The sequence below is a fragment of the Cariama cristata genome, unplaced genomic scaffold, assembly GCF_000690535.1.
Source record: "Cariama cristata isolate BGI_N322 unplaced genomic scaffold, ASM69053v1 scaffold6953, whole genome shotgun sequence".
NCBI classification, from domain to species: Eukaryota; Metazoa; Chordata; class Aves; order Cariamiformes; family Cariamidae; genus Cariama; species Cariama cristata.
In genome coordinates, this window is record NW_009610105.1 from 18744 (window position 1) to 41808 (window position 23065).

General features: G+C 40.8%; 1 protein-coding gene across 1 annotated transcript in view; it reads left to right on the forward strand.

The window, feature by feature from the left end:
* The window catches only part of PDLIM5 (PDZ and LIM domain 5), a 72240-nt gene that overhangs the window by 16319 nt on the left and 32856 nt on the right, over positions 1–23065 (forward strand). The window contains exon 2 of the mRNA XM_009697764.1: positions 18005–18156. Coding sequence (XP_009696066.1) covers positions 18005–18156 — 152 coding nt within the window. The remainder of the gene's footprint in view (positions 1–18004; positions 18157–23065) is intronic.

A 23065-nucleotide genomic window follows, 5' to 3' on the forward strand; every position in this document is an offset into this window, starting at 1 on the left:
TTGTTGTGTTTGCTGCCGTTTTAACAAGTATGTGTCATGTGTGGGAAATCCTTGGAAGTAGGGAACGGAGCATGGCGGGCAAGATCCCAAGGAAATATCGGAATAAGTAGGTATGCAGATAATCGTAACCTGAACCTCTCCTGAAGATGATTAGGAAATCTGTTGCTTCATTTATAAATTTGTAATACTTTTAAAAGGCACTAAAACATGAAGATGCTGGAAGAAGGTACGGAAAGGTCTCTATCATGTTGCATAAATATCTGGGCTGGGCCATAAACTGTATGGGATTGTAATATAGTTAAACTTGTGGTTTTTCTGCAGAGGAGAAAGAACGATGTTTACAATATGTACCTTATGTCTCCATGTGCTCTTGTTTAAAATGAGGTAACTGAGAGCAGAACGTAACAAATGTGGAAGCACCGTACTCCACAGTTATCACTAGGACATAATTTTAGCCATCTGCATGTCTAACGCATTTACTTTGAGAACTGCATTTCAGTGTAAGAATGGCCTTTGTATTGTAAGTTGAACACATTGTGGAAAAAATGGAATTAATACATTCCCCTTAAGTGAAACTCTAACCTTAATGTCTTTTCCTTTCTTCATTTGGTTGACTCTCTGTACACAGGAATATGACAGCTGGCATGACGCCTACTTTTTGAATTGTGCCATGTAGCATTTCTGGCAGCTGGATACGTGTGGAAAGCCATGTAGTGACAAATCTGTTTCTCATACCTTTTGTAGTCTGTTTTTCATCAGATAGAAAAATGTTAATACCCCCTGAACTTGCCTCCTTTGGCTCACCCAGACAGTAATTTACTCGAGCATTTCCTGTACGTTGTCTCTGGGTACGGAGCTCGTGTTTTCCATCTCTGCTGCACTGCAGGGCTCCCCTGAGGTGCTGCCTCCTCGCCAAACTTCTTGGGGCATTTCCTAGAACACCCCAGACTTGGATGCTGCAGCTGATTGGGGTGGTGTAAACTTGTGGAAAGGAATTTATCCTGAACCTGAAAGAAAATCTGAAGTGAAACTCTGAAAAATGCTTCGCTTTGTGTAGTTGTTGCAATGCTGTTGCAGTTTCTTCGCAGGATTTCATAAATTTCATGGTCAAACAGAAGTCACCTACAAAGAGTTACTGCTTAGAAAAGAAAAACCTAGGCAATCCTGTCTCTTCCACATGTTAAAATGTATTTTGGTGCTAGTAAATTAGCATTTTCATAAGTGATGAATAGAACCTTTGTTTTCAAGAGAATTTTCCTTGCCTTTATTCATGTGTTTTGGCTTCAGAAACCTACAGACAAATGAAGACTATGGCATAGAGCTGATTTGGCTGTTGAGTGAATGTTTTATGTTCCTTCAGGCTGCCTGAGGAATTTTGTGGTGTTTGTGGGCAAATACTTGGTTGTAGTCAACTCTGCCCATTGTGCTTTAATATCTAAGCAGGTGCTGAATTTTGAGCTCTTGGACATGCAAGTATTGGGATCCATACGCACGGTCTGGAGAGGTCATCTACTGTAAGCAATCACCATAATGATTTTACCTTCAACTCCTTTTCTTTTACACATGGGCACTTAATATTAGCTCTGCAAGCATAAATAGTTCACCTCGACATATTAGTTACAGCTTTCTCAGCGCGCCGATATGCGGGCTTGCTGTGATACAAAGGGCTTTCCTGGAGATGGAGTGGCGAGAAGCACTGAAATGCTGCTTGGAGGTCCCACCTTTGGTGGGTGGGTGGATGCTGTAGTGGTGATGGTGCCTGGAGGAAAAGCATGCAAACCTTTTCTGACAGCAGATGGAGAGTCTTGTCTAAACGTTTTACTTGAGTAACCTGCTTTAACAGTTTATTGATGAAAAAATCCAGTGTTGAGCCCAGAACTTCAACATTTTGCTGTTTTTTTACTCAGTAAATGTTTCTCTACTAAAGCCACTTTTTTTTGGTTTTTTTTTTTTCTTTTTAGCAAATCTGAAATAAGAAAGTGGTTTTATCCTTGCAAATATGCCTTGCCTTCCATTTCACTGCTGGTTTTGGATGTCGCTTTTTTTTTTGTTTACTCTCCCTTCTTGCTTGAAAAGCTACTATTTTTTTTTTTTTTCCTTTTTAGCAAATCTGAAATAAGAAAGTGGTTTTATCCTTGCAAATATGCCTTGCCTTCCATTTCACTGCTGGTTTTGGATGTCGCCAAAACTATAATTTATTCCTCTCCTTGTCTCCTCTCCTCCAGTTCTTCTAAGATTTGGATATTTTCAGATATTTTCACATTGGGGAAAAAAAGAAAATCTTATATTTGAGCCAGACTCTAAAAAAAAAAAAAAAAAAAAAAGAAGCGAAGACTGAAACACAGTCACACCCTTGATGGGACGATGAGATGTTGTCTTTCAGCAAGCTCTTCATCAGCAGGTGACTGAAAAATTTACTTTGATTTTCCTTAGAAAATGTTTTGAATTATTAATGGACTTTGAAACTTTATTTAAGACACTATTTTCTTCTGTCAATGTCTTCATGTTCTTCAAAAACCAATTTGTACATTATTGCAAGGATTAAACAGACTCATGTTGACATAAGTAGGCTTTTATGTGTATTAGGTTTTATGTACGCATCAAAAATGTGTATATGCCTGTCTTTCTGCATGTTTTATTTTAGTGCTGTGGAGCGATGAGGAGAGAGATGTTGCAACACTAAGTTTTCTGTTCAAAGTACAAGCTGACCTGCTGCCAGCAGGCATGGGAAAGCTGTCATGCAAGGCCCTTCTGAAGGAGAAATTGGAGGTGGTTTCCTTAGTACAGCTTTTTATTGATGCATACCAGCCCTGAAACAGAGGTGGTAACAAATACCTGCAGGCATCATATATTTATCTATATACATATGTATCTCTCTCTGAGCATTGCTGTTCAGTTTGGGGGAGATTAGTTTTCTGCAAGCACCCACCGCTACCCTTGGTCCAGGATCAAAACCTTGTTCTCAGGAAAAGCCGGACCTGTGCTGGTACCTTCCCGGGGAAGGTGTAGCTCAGGCTGTGTCCTGTGGGGCAGCTCCCTCCATGCAGCCGGTCACGGGGGCCTGACCCTGCTCCTACCTGGCAGCGTCGCAAAAACCCAGCGATTGCTAAGTTGTGCTTGAATTTACTGTGCAAACCAACCTGGTTTGTGTGTTTTCAAGCTCCTTCCTTCACTGGGGTCTCAAACAAGGAGTGATGAGTTTTGTTGTCAAATTAAATACCACTTACAAATGAGTGGCAAAGGTCTCCTTTTTTTCTTTTCTCCTTTTGGTTGTTATATTCTACATACCTGATGACAGCACAGCGTTTGTTACCTACCACGTTGCAGTGGTCTGCAAAGTTTCTGCGCCTTGTTCTGTTTCCACATTGCCCTGTAGTGTGAAGTTTGTGTGTGCAGTTAATGCCATCGCTGTGGGACAGCCTGTCCCTCATCCTGCCGGAGCCGGAGTTCTGTGCGGCGCGCCGCTGGTACGGGCATCCCCAGCCCTCCCGGCACAGCCCGGCTGCTCTCCCTGCCTTCCCTCGTCTGCCCTCTTGCATTTTCCTGTATCGCTGGCTGAGGCTGGCCCTGGGAAAGCACCCGAGCCCTTCATTTTTTGCTGAGTATACTTCAGGTGGATACTTGGATGCTTTTCTTATTTCTGCATTAAAATGAGGCTTTTGTTCACACTTAAAAAGCAGTGAAGACTGAAACTGTAAATCCGATGGGGAGTCTGTAAATCGTAGTTAAATTCAGTTGCAAGCTCAATTTGTTTCACTTAATCACTGTAAATTTTATCCCTGTTCAATCTGAGACCCTTTGCCAAGCACCTATGGCATTTTTCACTGCCGTGGGATACTTCTGCACATCCAGATTTGGCAGAAGCATTAACTAAATCTCACAATTCTTAAAACCCTAAAGCTGTGGCTCTCTATTTGCTCCATTTCGCCAGAGAGCTGAGGATGAAGCTAAAGGCTTATTATAAAGCAGAGCTGTAACATAATCTATAGGCAGCGTATTAAAGTGACGTGCCAGCTCGATGTGCTGTGGTTTTAAATAACTTGCGTTCATCTCCCCCGAGTACTCGATGAAAGTTTAGACCCTCGCTGAGCATCCCACACCGCAGTTGGCGCTCGCTGTTCAACACGTAGGCTCTGGGGTGCCTGTGTCCATTTTGAAGGCTTTCCCCTATGACTTGCTCTGCCATTTCTTTTTTCATCAGACTTGTGTTTTCTTTTAAAAAAAAAAAATGGTTAAAGTGGCAACTCTAGAGACAAAGCTCTCATTTCCTCTGCTGTATCTGTCTGTAGATAAATGACTGTGAGCTTTTTCATTCCTGTTCCTTACCACCCTGCTGTCTTAGGTAGCACTAAATTAGGCCAGAGGGATTTTATTTTTACTTCCAGATGTTTCATGTAAGTGTTTGACCAAAATTAGATTTTTGGGCAACCATACTAAAATGTCTTAACTGGATGATATTTAAAATTTGAAAACAGTATTTAAAAGTATTTAAGCAGAACTAAACCAGAATACTTCTGTGCCAGTAAAGTTATCGTTCCGTCAACCAAAAAAGATCAGATTAGTTGGAAAAATAAATAAAAATGTTTTTCATTGGGGAACAGTGTTGGTGAGCTGTGTGACTAGTACTAACTTCTTCATGTGACATGTCCCAGAAACGAAGAGGAGCTTGCCGTTGTAATCATGTAATTATGTGGTTTACAACGTTGCTCAAAATCCTTTTCCAGTCTTGGGGTGTTTCCTCCGGCATTGTGAGCTCTGCCTTTATGGTTCAGAGAGCTCCTCTGCCCCATCGCCAATAACCTTCAGTAGGAGGGCACAGTTTTAAGCACGCATTTCAGTCAGTATTGCCTCAACCCTACCATTCCCCTGACCCTGTGTACAACCCCCAGCCCCTATGCTACCGCCGCTGTTCATCCATTCGCATGCTATGCTAAAAGAGCAGAAAAAATAGCCTTTGTTTTCATTTTTGCTGGGTAATACCATCAGCTTTTCAATTAGCGTTAGGGTTTCCAGGAGAACTACCTGTAACTGCAGGGCACTGTGTTATTAAAGTGTCAAGTTTAATTACATAAACTGGAAGTTAGAGCACATTCTTGTTTTGTTTTGGTGAGGTTTGCCTAATCCCACCCTAGGGACATAAGAGTTTACCCGCCTGTGCTGGGAAATTAACTTTCGCTTGTTACTGACCTGTGTTAGATCTGGTGATATAAAGGGAGATGCTATGTGCATAGCTGACTAGTAACACTTCACTTCAAGTATTTACTTCCTCTGGTACTTCATCTTCTTGTGCACCCTTTTATATGGAGTGATCTGGGTTGCCCTCTCTTCTCTGAGCTGTAATTAGCAGACTCTGATGAATGTGACAAGTTATTTTGTTTTCTAGCAGATTGTGCTTGATTGCTGTTGTTCCAGCCTGCCCCTTCTGCTCTTGAGTTGCCACATCAGTCTTGTACCCCTCGGGATGATGAAAACCAGCCTGCCTGTGTCTTCTCTGCAACAGAGGGAGGAATGACAGCTATTTTATGTTCAGCGAGCTCTGTGGTTAGTGTTTAGGAAGCGCATGTGACAGTAATGGAGAAGCAGGGCGGTCTGGTGTAACTTCAGGCAGGTTCATCACTATACATGTTGACGTTTGAGTGCAAGCTTTCAGCTGCACTGGGATTTTCATACATCTGCTTGGTTTTGGTTTTTTGTTGTTGTTGTTGTTTGCATTAGTATCTTCGTCTAGTCTGGAAGAAAAAAGAAAGATCATGTTCTGCTTTAAGCTTTGTTTATTGAGAAAAGATTCCCCTTCCCCCCCCTCCCCCCATTTAGTAGGAATGTGGAAGAAACTCTCTCTCCCCTGGTACACATCTTAAGCTGCTGTCATTTTTATTTGAATTTTATATGCTTTCAGTTCTCAAAGGCTTGGGCTTTGTCATTCTAGTTAGGCACTGTGGGTTGAAGGAGTGAACTTGGTTTGCTTGTGCATCTGAAGGGCTTGAAATGTAACTTCTTCCGCAGTTGACTTAGCAGTATCATGCTCTTCAACATGAGTCATTGCTACAAAATACAGCACTGCCAGTGCTGGTCTTTCCCTTGGCTTGTTTAGTTAATGAGATAAGCACTTTGGTGGTAATTAAATGCTTTGTGAAGTTCGTGTTAGTAAGAAGTTCCTGTAAATAGGAGACTGAGGTCCGCTAGGTGCTCTAGGGTGGCAAAATACCTGGAGACACTGAGAGTGACTGGGCTGTTGGCTCCTGTGGATGACCGAGGGCCTGTCCCCTTGGGAGGGCTGCTCTCCTGGGGATGCTGTCCGCATCTGGGAGCCAGTGGGGCAAATGCCTGCGATGAAGGCTTTGAAGTCGCCAGGTGACTGGTCCTAATGCGAGATGGGAGTTATATTTGTAACCGGCACAGGGTTATGCTTGACCAGTAGCTCTTGGTCAGGCTAACAAATATCTGTTCGTTGCTGCAGAAGTGACTTCTCACACTAGCAGTGATAGTGGAAGCTCACAGACACACAGAGACCAGGGAGGGTAGGACTGACCCTGTTCCAGCTGCTCCAGATTCATTGGTTTTTCAGAGCTATTTGATAACCAACCTTATTCATTGTTTAGTTGTGTGTCTAACTTTGGGGTCTCCAGATGTCCAAGTAAGAAAAAAACATGTTGCAGCGTAACTCGGACTTTGGGTTATTATGATTAGCAGTTGCAGTGCAACTCTCGGCTTTAAAACTCAGAAGACTGTTAAAATACAGCAGCAAGAAATTTAGACGAAGCTCATAGTGACAACAAGTACACTAGCGTTTTTCTCTCTGGAGCTTTAGTAAGGAAATTTTGCATGGGTTTATATTCAGTCTTAAATGTCTACAATGTGTTTGGCAATCGAATGATAAGGAAAATTTACTTAAAATGAGGGTCTTCATTTTGCAGTCAGAGTATTTGTCCTGAATAGTTTCTTGTTTTCTCTGGACAACTGCGTTTTGTCATGTGCTTCCTGAAAAAAAAAAAACCCCAAAACCTGATAATCTTCACGTGGTCTTCTTGCACAGGTCCCAGTCTGAGAGGACAAATGCCTTTTTATTTGTATAGATGTGTGTGTGCATAAAATAAATATTTATACATAAATATTTACTTAAAGAATATATGTGTGTAACACTATCTATAGTAATATATCCAGTGTTTTACATACATACGTAAATAAAGGTGTATATATAAAACCCCCACACCTGGAACTGTATAAACAAATCATGTAGAAGTGATGTTTAAAGTCAAGTAAACTAAAACAGTGGGAGCGTGTGTGTGTATATATATATATATATATGTAATTTTACAATGGAAAATAAAATTTGAAATTGTTATATGTTCTCATGAGCTTTATTAGCTTATGATAAAGATTTTTCTATCTTAGCTATAAACAGCTGGTATGAATTTAATAAACAATGTGCAACTCCTTTAAAATATGTTTCTTGTTTTCTGGGGGTTTTTTATTGGACTTTTTTCCGCAGTATTTTATACTTTGAGGTTTTAGCCAATAAGTTTCTGGCTTAAAATAAATGTCTGCTATAATATTCCGTTGACGTATAAAAGGCAAGATATCCACTAGGATTTACTAATGTCTCCTATTTCTGTTTTATTTCTTTGTACTAGAAGTTTGCATTGGACTAATCCTGCGGAGCGCTCTCTCTGTTGCGTTAAGTAAAGGCGTGTACCTATAGGACGGTGCTTTCGTTGATTTGGAGTAGGTCTCGGCACTCTCGACATATTAACCATAATTGATTTAATTGTTACTTTCCATGCACTTCAGAGCATGCTTATGCATCTGAAATGAGTTGTCATCTTTCACATGTTTAAGGTTGCCTTTTTCTTACACATTACCAAAGGAACGTGCCGTAAGCATTGGTGCCTTTATACTTAAAATGGGAACCCTCTGTTGGTGTAGCACGGTTGAGTTGGAGAAGTTTCTGCCCCTTGGTGCATTTCTTCTGCACTTTCTCCTTGGCTGCTGAGCTGCACACTCAAAGGAGAGCTGGCAGAAGGGCAGCTCGGAGTCCCCAGCCTTTTCAGCTGCTGGTTATAATATAGACAGAAATTACTCATTTTTTGTTTGTTTATTTTAATATGCGACTCCTAAACGTGGTCAAAGCTTTCTGTGGGGAGTGGATGTGGTGGCTCTCATTGCTGTGCTTGGGTTTCACCTTGAAAGTGGACTTCTACATTTTTTTGCCAAGTGCCGGTTTGGGATGGCATTTGGGTGAGCCGTGCTCCCCGGACAGATGGTTTGTGCTGATAAGCAATACTTGCAGTGTCTGAACTTGCCTCCGTTTTCCTCTTTACCTATGTGGTGCAGCTTATAATTATCTCAATTCTTTGAAGGACTTTGAAGGAAGTAGGTTGTTTCCTATGTGTTTATGTGTGCCTGGTTTGTTTCTGGATAGGAGAAAGTGAATCAACAGCGGGTGTATCATACGAGATCCAATTTGTAGTAGTGTTTTCTTGCCACTGGCTTAGGCATGTGTGTGGGTTTTTTTGTTTTTTTGTTTTTTTGTTTTTTTTTTTCCTGTTAGAGGGAGTCTAAAGCAAAAAAAGTCAGAATACCTTTAAATTACACAGTATAACATGTTATTCTGTATGTATTCCTAAATTGGATGTTCTGGAAAGCATGGAGTGATTGCATCTACGTTTGTTGCAGGAAAGGTATATCCTATTAAGAAGGGACTGAATCGTAGACCATGAAAACAAGATGACACATATTGGGCTACTAAGGTTATTAAGGAGACGGATGTTCATTTAGTTGAGCTAATTTTGTCATCTGTAAATGAATAAAAATAATCCTGTTTGGGATGGGAGGAAGTACACCATTATATGCTGTGCAGATATCTTCATATGTATGACCTTTACAGTACGGAAATTAATTTCTTCTTTGGAGAAGCTGAGCTCGGTCCCTTTTACCACTCACACTTAAGCTCCATTAGAGAAAACTAACTCTCTTTTGATTTGAGTTTGTTCAGGAGGCCCCAGCAATAAAACTTACGTAGTAACTTTCCAAACTGTTTATTCCAAATGAGACAGGCACTTGAAACTTCCCTTCTGATGCAGATCGTGCGGCTCCTAAGGTGATGCCTAGTCAGCAGTCCCAAGTAATCGTGTGCTTTGGTTGTGGAGTTAATTTGTGTTGGCCATCCAAAAAAAAAACCAACCCCACAACTGAAGGAGATAGACTACAGACTCGCAGCTCCCAAAAGCTAAAGCAGCCGTACAAAGTTTACGTTGCATTTCTAGCTACGTTTTCATTCCATTTCCTATTTCTGTCTCTCTGAGAAATTAAGTAGGCAGTAATTTTTACCCACTGGCATATAGCCTCCCAGGGAAAAACCTGGATTAGTTCTGTAAACTCTCTGAACAGAAGAATAATCTTCAGAGAGAAGACAGCCAGTTAAAATAAATAGGGCTCTACGGCACGCCGGCAGCATGAGAACACGACCGAGCTCCTTGAGAGAAGGTTTAGTGAAAGCTGCTAATTTCGGGTCTTAAATATCTGCAGACATTCTGGCACTTGACTGTAAATCATTTTCCATCGCTTAAGTATTTGGAAAGCATGTTTTTTTTGGAATTGCTCACGTTTTTCTTGCAAATATGATTTTAGCTGTGATGTCTGAATTATTTTACCTTAGTCCTTTTGACAACTTGTTTTTTGATGTTGTGACATCATTTCTTCTCCAAATCAGAACATTAGTTGTCTCCTGTTACTCAGAAAGTATTGCCTATCCCATCTCAGTGACAATCTTTTACCTCTTTGTTCTCTTCAATGCTTCAAGTGGCTTGGAAGAGCAAGACCAGAGGCTTAGTCTTGGTAGATGCCGATAGAGCTACACTTGCACAAAGTAGTTTCTTTATTCCTTGTGTGAGGTGAATGTGAATTTTGACTCATTTTAATAATCCTTTGAATTCTGGTGGGTATATCCACATTTTAACTTAACTTATCCACATTTAACAGTCAGTACCTGAATAAAATGTTTAAGCTACCTGTAAAATACATGAATTGTATCAGAATTTATTGCTGTATGTATAGTTAACTACTTCCCTTTCACACTGGCAAGTTCAAAAGCCAAGATCGTCCTTTCTAATAACTGCTACTGAACTTGCAGTAATGATGAGGTAGCGATGTTATGTCAAAAGTTAAAGCTGAAGGCACCTTTTGTGAAGTTGTTTCTGCTTCCTTACATCCTGCAGCGGTTGGGCTGTCGTAAGGGAAGGGGGAGAGGTAGCAAAGGTGAAACCAGCTCATGGAAGAGCAGAGCTGCAGGGAAACCATGATCAGTCAAGCCGTGACAAGTGAGAGATGGCACCAGCTAATAACCCTTCTGGCATCGGCACATGGAAACTGCTCCTGCTTGTTAACAACCTCTTCTGGGGCAAGCGAGGGAAGCTGAGGGCTGCTGCTTCTGCTTCATTCCCCTGGCATTCAAGTTGACCTGTTTAGTGTTAGCCGGTCAAAAAAGAGCACGTATCCAAAAGGCCCATGCGTTGTGCAGTTACCCTATTTTGTAAACCCAATTTATGTTTTTGGAACCTTTTCTACATTGACTCAATTGTGCATAAAAGTAATTTATGCTACGTGGTGCCTGGTCTGTTTTTAGCAGCTAACGTCCTCTTGTGCTCCTCCATAGGTGTGTAGCTCCATGTTTGGTGCATGCACGGATGGATGGAGGGAGTGATATGGGTTTGTGTGTGCAACAGTTCATTTAAAGTGCAAAAGCAAGTTAAATTTTTTTTTTTGTGGAGGGCATTAGATAAATATTAAAGGTTGAAATGTAGTAAGAGAAAAATTTTAAAAAGGGGGAGGGTTGAAACCGTTTGTCTTTATCCTAAAATGTGAACCCACAGGCATGCTCAGCCATGTTTGTGTAGAGGGAAAACTCAAACTTTGTGTTAGTTTGACATAATTTCTGAATGTGGGAGTACAGGGATACACAGCTCAGTCACATTGAAATGTATGTTGCTGTCAGAGTTACTGCTGAGGATAAGTAGCAGAACTGAGAATGAAATGCAAGAGATGGTTTTGTGGGTTCTTTGCTGGCAAGATGGCTGAACGCCTGTGGGCTCTCCCCATCCTTTTCCTGTGGGCTATGATGGGTTGAAGGGCTGGTTTGGGTCTGCTTTAGCCAAGGCACTGCCACGCCGCAGCAAGGGAGCTGCTATGTGTGGAGGGAAAGGGATGAAGCAGAGCTGGAGGACCTGGGAGGATGGGCCAGGAGGCAATGGTATGGTAGTATGGTTGGTACTTTGCCCTGCACTTTTTTTTTTCTCTTTACACATTATCTTTAATGATTATTGGCATGCTGTGCACACCTTACGTTACAGCTTTAGGAATGAGTCTGGAAGTACCTTTAAGGTTATGAGGAGAAAAAGGAGGGAAATGAAAACGTACAGGAGCAAGCAGTACCGCCTTGAGGAGCAAGGTGAGGGCAGGGTTTCCTGGGGGTGACATGTAGCAAAATACTCCGGTAATAAAAAGGGGTTTTTAACCTAAGTTTTTTTTGGGGAAAACCTTTAGCTTATTTGCAGGACTACCTCATAACCCCTTTTATAGCTGGTTGTGTCAACGGTTTCCACTGCAAACCCTGCATTAGAGTTCTTATAACTCAGCTGTATAAACTTGATCTGGACTTTAAAATTGGCATGTACGTTCTTGATTTGGAAGCAAGGATTGAGGCTGGTTGGCTAATCTGTTGGCTATGCAAATAATATTGCTGTAGTAAAGGCTGTAGGGAGTATGATACAGCTCTCAGTTTCCATTGAGTGTCAAGGAAGCTTATTTGCCACAAAAAGCAGGTGCTACCATGGCTTCCCCCCCCCCCCCTCAAAAAGCTGGACCCCTAAGTGTCCCAAACCTGTTGGGAGTCTGGAGTGTGAGTTGGGTTTCTGCTTCCTTCCCGGTAGGGAAGGAGGTGAGGAAGGGAGCCTGGCAATGCCCTGTTTGTGCTGGTGGTGTTGGGGTGTCAGACCCATGTTGGCCGTGCTGCCAGCCCTGCGGGTTGCGTGGTGCTGGGGCTGCCCATCAGGACCCAGGTTAGACACGTTCACTTCATGCGGAGGGAGCCGATGCAGCTGCAGAGCATAAGCTTGCCCCTCCTTGTGCTTTGGGGCAAGCCTGTGTTCTCCAAACATACAGTAAGGGCTGCTTCTCTTGCCACGATTCACCAAAGGGGTGCTTTCTAGCACACTTTGGGTTCTACGTGCCTGTGAGAGCATGCTGTTGAAATACTGGCTGTTGGTGCAAGGTAATACTTTGGTCAGGTGAAATGATGCTAGGGATAAGCAAGGTAGTAACAGGTAATGAGTGTAATATTAGCATAAAGTGTATTATAGCAGGGAGATAAAGCCCTCATGGTTTGAACATCTGTGTGAAAAGGCAGAGTGTTATTTGGCAAAAGAGAGGTTGCCTGATTGCTTATTTTGTGATTCTGCAAAGTTCTCTTGTAGTGTTCTTTCTGTATGTGGCTGTGTTGTGTTTTGATTTTTTTACTTGTTTAAAGTACTTTATTATAGGGAAGGATGTAGACTGAAAGAAGCAAGAGTGGTAATAATAGAAAGATGCTTGGCTGATTGACTTCTCCTTTGATTATGCATGTCTTCAGACTGAATTGCTGTAGCCAGCAGCATATCAGAAATGCTGGAGGGGTAAAAATCAAGCTGGAGGGATGTCAGATAGCGCAGGGAGTTTTAAATTGGGACCAATGAATTACATTCCGAGAGAAAGTTGCAGATGACATTGAAGGATGGTTGTGTGTTGGGGGGAACATTATTTACTGTCAGACTATGAAATAGTTTCTTTGGGAAAGTAGTTGTGATGTGCTATCGCACGAGCCAGTTGCAGCTAAGATTGATTCAAGGCAGGCAGTGTGGAAAAGATAAAAGGCAGCTTCCATCTCTAGTCAGATAGACCTGCGTCGTATGAATAACTGCAGTTTCAGTGTTTCATTTGTTACTGCTTAAAAGCTAAATAATGATGGTTCAAAGAAGAGATGCTTGTCAAGCTTTCCTCTTAGTTATGTGAGGAAAAATAGATGGTTATATGTTAATTAGAAATTAATTAAGATGCAAATTACATTGATTTAGAGAGAGATGTGCATGTATGTGCACACATGCAATTTTTTGGGAAAGGATCTTTCAAAATATCTCATTAAAGCTTGAGAGTAAAAGTAAAAAAGCTATTTTTCTTGCTGTTTTTTTTCAAGGTTGGTTACTGAAAACAAAATAACAGGCTGGCTAAAATTTAGCTCAGGAAAACAGTTGTATTCCAGTGTGTTTTGGGCTGTTTGCTTTTAAAAACCTGAGGCATAGAACTATGCTGAGACTACTTTTTGTACTGTTGCTTTTGAAGTTCATCCTGGATCAAGAACTGCTTTACTTTAGTTTTATCTCTATTTGGAACATATTTTAGGACAATATTTGCAGTTTTTGAATTATGATGTTAAAAACAACAATAACAACAACAACAAAGCGGGTTTGGTTTGGTGGGTTTTTTTTTTTTGGTGTGTGGGTTTTTTTGGTGGTGTGTTTGTTTTTTTTTTTTCTTTTCTTTTTGTCAAACAAAACTGAAATCTAATATTAGATAGGTGATTAGACAGGTGATTTTATTGATGGTTATTAGAAAGCGTCCTGAGCATCTCTGGATGCCATAGGCTGACTTTTGGCCGTGAAGCTGATTGCTGCCGAGGGGCCGAAATGAGATTTGCTGCTGGGGGCTGCAGGAGTGATTGGCCTCAGCAGGTGCCTGATCACGAAATGTCTCTCCTGCTTGCTTCCCTCTCTGCCTCCAAATGAGCTTCCCAGAGTAGAGAGTCCCGGAACTAAGGAGGAGGAAATGTTTCTGGTTTGGCAATTTTGTAGCTTTAAAGTCTGCTGTCTAACATCAAAAACAGTTCCCCCCTTTTTTGTGGCTGTAATTCGTACTTTGTTTTAAAAAACTTGCCTCATACTGTAAATACAGAATTAAAACAGATCCATCAAGGATTTGAAGAATATTTGTGGTGCTTAGAAGTTAGTTTGATTCATAGGTAGCCAGTTGTATAATTTTAATGCTGTACTCTTCTGCACATACATCTTGTTGCATTGATTCCGTTTGTTTGCATGTGTACATTTAATAAAGCTAAGTGTTAAGGATACGCTTTTTTCCTGCTAGGAATTAAGCATTGGTTGTGTTTTGGCTTTTGCCCATCAGTTTACTAGTCTTTTGATGTTTAAGCATACTGTAGTTCACAGGTGATTGATGCCAGATAATTTTATTAAGCTGAGGTTAAATTTGCCATTTAAGAACAAAATCATTCATACAGGACAAAAAAAGCAGTACAAAAGTAGTAATGATTTATAAATACCATTTCAAAATTTCCTATATATTAGCACCTACGTCTTTTTATTTCTGCATCTATTAGATTTTTCAAAATGTAGGTGAAAAAAAAGAAATGGAGTTAGTTTCCATTGTGACAAGGAATATGGGGAACCTTTCTTTTAGTTTTGGTTTGAATATGTACACAGTTTTGCATATGTAATCCCCAGTATGTATATGAATTTATTGTTTGTAATGGACAGTTACAGAGTCTAAGAAGCATCAAAACCGAGGCTCCTGAGGTATAAATATGTCTGCAGTCTGGAAAAGATCCTTCATTATTTCAAATGTTCTAATTCCTCCTGCTGTGTTCAGCGTAGATGTTTTTGTTTATTTTTATATACCTATTCTCGTGACTATATTCCTCTTGCATCTGTGGTAAAACTCTGCCCTTGTAGCTTCAGTCCCCCTTCATTATAGGAGCTTGACAAGCAAAGGATGCTGGTGGTACTCTCAGGGAAGACTCGTGCTCTGGCTGAGACTTCCTAGAAGCATCAACCTCACCTCTCTTGATTAGTCAGATCTCCTATCTGAAATCAGTAGGTGTTACTTAGAAGTCTTATCCACTGTATCTCGATAAGGAGATTACTGCTCTGGCATCCCTCTGCGTGTGGAGTTCTTCACGTTCTTGTCCAGTAGTTGGTTTGTTGGGATGTGTCTGTGACAGCCTCACCTATAAGGCAGATTCAGTCCCCTGCCTGCACGGTAGGTCTCGTGGGCATAGCCAGGGGCTCATCACGCTTCTTGGGACCTGTCTGCTTTTTTTCTCGTCTCCAGAGTGTGCTCTCCAGACATATTTTTAAGGGTTTTTGAACCCGGAGTTTTGCTTAAACGATTTTACAGCTGTCTCCCATGTGAGCTTGCAAAGATTTTCAACCCCAGGAGACAACAGTTTAAGAGTGACCCCTTGAAAGTCAAGTGATTAGTTGTGGGTGGTTGTGTTGGCCACCAGAATCAAACAATAAGTTTGGTTTTGTTTTTTTATTTTTTATTTTAATTTGTTTTATTTTACACTTCTGTAGATGGTAAGACCCTCCGCCCCTCCATGAAAATGGTTACCCTGAAGCCTGCTTTTGAAGTCTTACTGCTGAATGTGCATAGGTTGCTTTTTTCTTTTTTCATCACAAATCACGTGTGAGCATCATGCGCATTTGCGTATGTTCGAAGAAAGTTAAATTTTATTCACTTGGAGAATCCAATCACAAAGCACAGCGATCCATTTGACCTTTAGCTTTTAGCGCCTGTACGTTCCTTTTCCTTTTCCAGACCTTGCTGACAAATGTCAGCATGCTACGTGTCGGTTTAGGGATCTGTTTATGGCAGGTTCCACTCCTCACCCAGAGGTTTGAGGAGCTTCTCTATAAATAGCTGTGTTGGTCATAGCTTTCTATATGCTTGTGGGGTTCCCTGATCTGTGTTTTATAGTAACTGGGTCTCTTAGCTCAGAATTTGGGTATGAACAGCAAATTTTGGAGGAATTTTGGCTTTGTTGTTGAAGTCTTTTGTAAAAGGATGCACTATACAAGCTGAAATTCTTAGGAATTTAGGAAGTCAAAAAGTTTTTTCTGATATTAGAGCATCTCCTTTGTCTTCTACTTTTCTTCCTTGCGTGGGACTTAGTCTGCTTTCACTTGTTAGCAGCCTTTGGTTTCAACTCTGGGTAAAATTGCTATGTTGACCCGTAATGCTTGAGGGACTGACCACTGTTTTGAATCTGAAGAGATGACAAGTCTTCCTGCATCTCAGGCTTCCTGTTTCAGCAGAATAATGTATTTCTTAGCATAGGATTAACACCAAATGGAAGGATTTTTCTGGTTTTGTTTGAATTTTTGGCTATTGTGTTTAGTTGCTGAAGATTGCTACTGCAAATGTCTGTGGGACATAGACTGATGTTGAAAAATGCCAGCTGTGATCCACTGAATGTGAAATTTCCTGCTTTCAGTCTATATGTTGTCAAATGATACATTTTTGGAGTGTTGAATTTGCATTTGTCTTGCAGCATTAGGCAACACGTTTTCAACAGTTAAACTATTTGTTTCCAGATGCTGTCCAATACACGTGTCACAACTGTTAGGTATTATGGTCCCTGAGATTTTAGGAAAGCCTTAACCCCATCAGGTAGGCTGACAGGACACTTTTCACAGGTTTACTGACAAGTGACTGTTCATACACAAATGCAAAGACTGAGTCCCTAGTATTTCATGTGTTACTACCCCTTTGCCATAGACAGTTTTGAAGACCTAGCCTCATTTCTGTTGGAGAAGTGAATGGTGTGGAGACTGGTGACTGTACTTCGTGGTTGGTCATTGTCAAAAGAAACCACAAGGAACCAAAATGTCTTGGTCCCTACTGAATGAACTGAAACAGGGGCAGTTAAAAAACAACGGAGGTTAAAGTCTTCCTTCCGCCTGTCTTTGAGAAGTCACTTGCTGGAGCGCAACTGTGGGCCAAGGTGAGCTCCGCTTTTGGCAATAAAGATGAAATAATACTGCTGTTTGCAGCATCTCCCTAAAAACGTAGCAATTTCTTCAAGGAAAAGACTCATGTTTGCAGGCAAAGGAAAGATTTGTGAGGTTTTCTGTGCACAGCAGAAGCAGCTACAACTTCTCTGCTGTAAGGTAGGAAATATATCTGGAAACAAAGACAGAATTTGCACCATCCAGGACTGCTCTTTGCAGCCAGCTATAAAATGATCAGCAGATTGAGGACAAGGGATATAAAGCAGCGCGTAGATCTTACCATGTGTTGCTTTATTTCTGTTTCTGTTCTTGGGAATGAAGCTAGTTGAAATTGAGTGGCATTAGATGAAAAGATTAATTTATTGTTCAATCAGGGTCAATAATGTGAACTTTACAAAGGTTTCTGTCGCAAGACTGTTTCGTTCAAGTGCACCAAAGGCAGTTGAGCTGAACTTCGGAAGTGACCTTGATCAAAGAGGCAGACTGCTCAAGAGGCTTTTCTTATTCTGGTCTGAATATACTGTGGGTTGCTAGGGGCTATGGACCTACTGAGAGAAAGGCAAAACAAAGTCCTGTAACCAGTCTGTCTGTGATGTTGAACTTGTGACTTTCTAGTAGTTGCAGCTGGGGAAAAGTCAGCTTCACTATTAATGAAGTCTTCCACGCACGTGACCAGTCATTGACAAATACATAAACTTTGAAGAGATTGTTTAGATGGAAAATCTAGAATGGAAAAAGCTGGTTTACAGCCTTCCTCTCTTCTCTTGTGAGAAAAATTTCATATATGGAGAGAGAAGAGGCTGGAACTTGGCATCCAGGAAACTGTGTGCACCTATCCCTGCTTGTGTCTTTTGGTGTATGTGCACAGCTTCCAGCCAGTAAAGTAGAAGTGGAGTTTGATTTTGAAAAATGGGTAATACTGTGCAATACTTTTGCTGTCGTTCAAGTGAAATAAGAACAAGAACCTATAAATATTGCTTCACCAGAAGGAAAGATAGTGCAGTAACTTTCACAGGGACATACTCACAAAGGAGAAAAGATGTGGGTGTTGGGTGGTTTTTTTTTTTCTTCCTATGAAACAGCACTGCGAATATGATATTGTGGTCCTGTGTTCAGAGAATATAAACATAAACCATCGAAGTTTCTCATTTACCATTCTTGTGATATTTCAGCTTAACGACAGTGGCAAGGCAGCCCAAGCACATGTGGGGATAGGCGACGTGGTTCTCACCATTGATGGGATAAGCACAGACGGGATGACTCACCTAGAAGCACAAAACAAGATCAAGGCCTGTACAGGCAATTTGAACATGACTCTGCAAAGGTAAGATACCTTTCTTTAAAAAAAAAAGAGAATTAATCATCATCGTAACAGTTGTTTGGAGGATAAAAACATGTAAGTGGTTTGGCAAAGTGCATGGAGTTAAGCGGCCACGATTGAAAGATATGCTGCTGTAGTCTGAAATGTGTCTTGATTTATAGCATTTTAGAAACTTATTAGATGTTAATTGTGTGAGTTGACGAAGACCTTTTCCAACCTTCTGTCACCTGCTCTACATTGAATGAAGTCTAGTTCCTTCTTCCTTTTGAGCTTCAGTTTTCTTAACACTTGTTTAATTAAAAACAGGTCTTATCCAGACTTTTTTTCCCTACTCCTTCACTGACTGGCTAGGGGCACTTCTCTTTTGGGTCTAGTCCTACATCGTTATTTTTATCGGCAAACAGAACAATGGATTTAAACAGTTAACTCCTGAGTTAGATGGATGAAAATACTGCATCTCAGTCAGAGAGAGGTTTCCCAAAGCGATACTACTATTTCACAAAGTAGCAGCCTCCACTTGCTAATTGTGGCATCTACTATAGAAGTTACAGTTTGGTCCAGTCTCATTCCTGAAACGTACAGTTTATTGAATCTCAGCATACCTCTGTTAGCCTGGGACTGTGTTTTGGGAGGGGTTGGAAGAGGGGAGCGGGATGCTCACGTGCGGGTTATTGGAACTGAAGCAGGAAGAGCAGCAGCACAAGCAAAAATTTCCTTCCAGCTCTCAAAAGTCTCCCAGGGCTAAATATTGGCTTTTATCAGAAGACTGCTATTTTTATTTAATTATGTGAGCGAGCATCTTGGAGGGGGATTGGCCTCTGAAACCATCACATAATGAGAACCATCTTTTCTTGTTATCAAAGAAAACAACAGCAGTTGCGCCCCCTGATTGCTGTTCGTGCCCGCCTTCAGCAGTGCAAAGTTCCTTGATGAGTGTTGATTGAAGCCCATAACAGTATCTCTTCACCAGTTACTACCTTTTCTGGCAACTTACCCTTCCCTTAACGAAAGGACCAGCTCTCTCTGAGAGTTCATCAGCATAAGAATAAAAGAGATGACATGGTCGTAGGTCTGACAAATGTCAGTCTCTCCAGGGTGGTAGTGCTTGTTCCCAGCCCTTAGTGACATGTAGTTGAACGGTTGTGCAAGTGCTTTCTTTTCTAAGAGGCTATAGTTCAGCACTGCTTATTGTTTCTTGTTTTTCCTGTTGTCCTTCTGTACTTTGGTCCTTAGCTACACTTAATAAGGGATTCCCTTTGCTCAGTCTCTGAGGAAAGGAGTATCTTGTGGTGTGGTTCATGCCTAGGGCGTCTTCTCGAGTGAAACTTGTAAAGGTGGCATTAAAAGTGTCTTGATGAAACAGAGATATTATACCAGCTCATCAGAAGAATCACGCATTGTACCTAGCGTGTCTCTTGCTTTTCTGTCTCCTAACAGGCAGGCAGGTCATTTAGAAATGCATTTTCCAGGAGCCCACTGAGTCACTCCAGCAGGCAGCTGGGAGTGTGGGGGTTTGGCCCACTTTCTCCCATCACCATAAACTGATGGGCAGGGTTCATATCAGATACAGGAAAGGAGTAGCAGGTGTGTCAGTCAGGCAATAACTTGTCTGAGGCTGCTTCTGGTTGGGTGCAGGGATGAGTGGTTTGAAAATCGAATTAATCATAAGTTAGCCCGTTCCCCTCCTGTTCTCACCCATCCTACCCAGTGTAGCATCTGACTCACCAGCGTCGGCTACCTGACAGCTGAAGGCTAAGTCAGGATCAGACTAGCAGAGATCAAAGGAATAGCCTTGGTCCCAGCATCTGGAGGTGGGACAGATGTCCTTTCTTGCAGCTCTGCTGGTCTGCAGTCCCATGGTCTCAGCTGTTTTGAATTCTGCCCGGATCCCATGTAAACCAAAGCTGTAGACAGTGCTCTCCCGGCTCCTCTGCCTGTGAAAACTTCCTTGCTGTGATTGCTGTTTAGCAGGAGATTTGCTTCGGTTGTTTGTTTATTCTTTATAGCCTGGAAGAAAGTGCTTGTTGGGGTCAGACTAGCTCACACTAACTGCAGATGCTGGCTGCCCATGGGAAGGACGGATTGAGAGCATAAACAGGGTGACAAGATAAGCCATTTTAATATTGAGGGATTTCCATAATTACATTCTTCTGTTCCTCCCTCTATTCCCAAAACAAAACCAAACTAAATAAAATATTTTGAGATGTTATTGTTCACATGCAAGATTAAAGAGGTGCTCTCAATGTGAAACAATGTTGGCCTTCAAAATATGAGTTGGTGCCATAGATAGGTCTTAGATTTTCCTATCTTATTTTGGTTTTACTGCTTTTAATTATCTTTAAGGGTTTCTACACTTCTCTGAGCTTTTATCTACTTCCACACAGACTACTGGTAGTTTGAACTACAATGCAAGAATGTTGAAGTTAGTCTTGAAAGCATATATAAATTCTTAAGGTACTGCCCTAGTTTGCTACTGCTTTAAAGGGACACAGTGATCAGTTGGTTAGTGGTGTTACTTTGAGGTCCAAGAAAATTGGAAGAGTATTATGGCTTGAGTTAATGGCTTTTGCACTGTGAGCATGTCCACGTAGTGTTTTCTGAAAGATGTGAAAGAACTCAGTTTGGTCAAATTAGTTGTAGGAACCAGAATACATTTTGTGAGTTCAATTTGATACATTTTTGGTGGTAGCACCGAGGGACCTTTATTAACGATAAACTATAAGAAGTACTGTGCACTCATCTGTGGATCCCTGCTTTGCTCTTGATCGGTTACAATTTGACATAGATTCATGTAGAATATGTGAAAATTAATATAGTCGTGCAGACTTAAGTGTAATGTGAAGATAATGGCAATATGGGGAAAAATTGCTGGGTATACCACCAGCTGCATGGCATGTCAGAGATGGGGCTGGCTGTGCTGTTTTGCTAGGGAGGGACTAATCAAAATAATCAGTAGTTACTTGAAAAAGAAACAAGATCTTGCTCTGGCTTTTTAGGGGCTTTTTTGTGTGTGTTGTGAGGATCAGAGTGCTAGTTTGTAGAAAAGCAGTGGTACACCCTAGGGGTTAGTAGGCCGGTGAACCCCAGTGGGTCCCATCTGAGGCTGATGGGCTCCAGCACCCCCGTTTGCACGGTGGCTGGGGCATGGTGACAGCTTGCATTTTAAAAGCTACAAAGGAAACTTTGTGAGTCTATGTGTCAAAGCTGGCAAAATATTTGAAGGGAGAATAAAAGCTCCTCTTTTTCCTGTGTAAGGAAGATTGCAATTTGTTTTTTTTAATATGGAGTTGTTCTCTGCCCCTGAAAGGAACTGGAATTGCAGCTGTCGCAATTGCAAGTCCACTTTGCTTGGAGATTTCTGAAATAGATAAAATTGTGCTTGCCAGCCATGTACAGTAGTAGGTGCCTAACACTTGTATGTGTTGGCAAGTATTTTCAGGTATGTGTCTTTAAAGTTAATTAGTTCTGTAAATAAGTCTTGCTGTTTAGTATGAAGGTTATTTTTTAAAAAATTTTGAGATAAAATTCTAATTTTGGCATATTTGCTCACTTTTCATATTAGATATGGCTCAAAAAGACAGGGTATGTTTTTCTTTTTTCTTTTTCATTTTGTAACCTGTGATTTTAGCTTTTTGATAGTTTGGTGGTTTGGGGTTTTTTTTGGTTTTTTTTTCCCCCTCATTGGGAATTTTTCTTTGTATACATCCCTCCCTCCCTGAGATCTTGCTCTTTTGCACCCCAATATTTTATTTTCAGTTAAAGCACTTTCCTGGTTCCCATGAGGACAGATGGAAACCAGATGCTTGCTTCTTGGATATATTTTTCAAGTTCAGTAACTTAGCGTGGACTTCCATAAATAAATCTGTAAGTTGCTAAACAGCTAAGAGCCACAACCTTTTTTTAAATATTATTTTTGGGGACTGTTTCTCCAGGCTCCTGCCTTAATGATTCTTTGGAATCACTGTGGATCCCAAGAGCCAGCCTTACTCACTGTTACAGGGGGATCTGAAGTCCTAAAGTTTAAAAGTTTAAATTGTCTCCATAGAAAGGTGAGAAAACAGTATAACCACTAAATCAAATGGCAGGAGAGGCTATTATAAAAATATATTATAAAAATAAAAGAGGAGGAGCAAACAGAAGAATACAAGTATAGAAAGGATTTCAAACTATTAGCAATACAAGCTTCACTTTAGATGATGGTTAAAATGCATGCTTTCAGGTTTATGAGTCATGGGTTCCTTGGGGTGGATATTTTGTTTCCATAAACCATATAAGGATGAGCTTTAAGCAAGCTATGATAAGAATGCATTCGGAAGTCTTATTTTTCTCCAACTTTGGTTTACTAGTCATCATCATTTCCCTTACATAGGCATTTTGACTAGTTTTGTTCTTCAGTGATTTGCTTTTTTAGCATATAGAAGAAGGTTGATTGTCTTGTGCCAGTTGAACAGAGGCAATAAATTGGTTGAAAGGATCAGGACTTCTGAGTAATATTTTCTAAATCTGAAAACAATTTTTTGCTGGAATTCTTTTTACTGTGATATTAATTCTTGCATAACTTCTTTAGGATATCAAAACTGAGTGTTAGATGGTTAAGGAAATAAGCACCATTATCCCTTTTTGATTGAGAGAGTTGAGATACAGAAAAATTATGGCTAGGAATACATAAACAAACTGTATACTTATAGTTTAGCTGCTAGTCAAAACCTTAGGCAATTTATTCCTCAATGCTGGATTGTTCCCCTCAATTGTTAACATTAGTTTTCAATAATTACATCTGAAAATAAACTGGCTGAAAAATTGTGCCTCCCAAACAGAAGTTCACTTCTGTTATTTAGCCATGCCACTAAGTTATTCCAGGTAGCTCACTCAGTGAAGCCCTACATAGTCCTGCGAGACTTCAAATATTCCT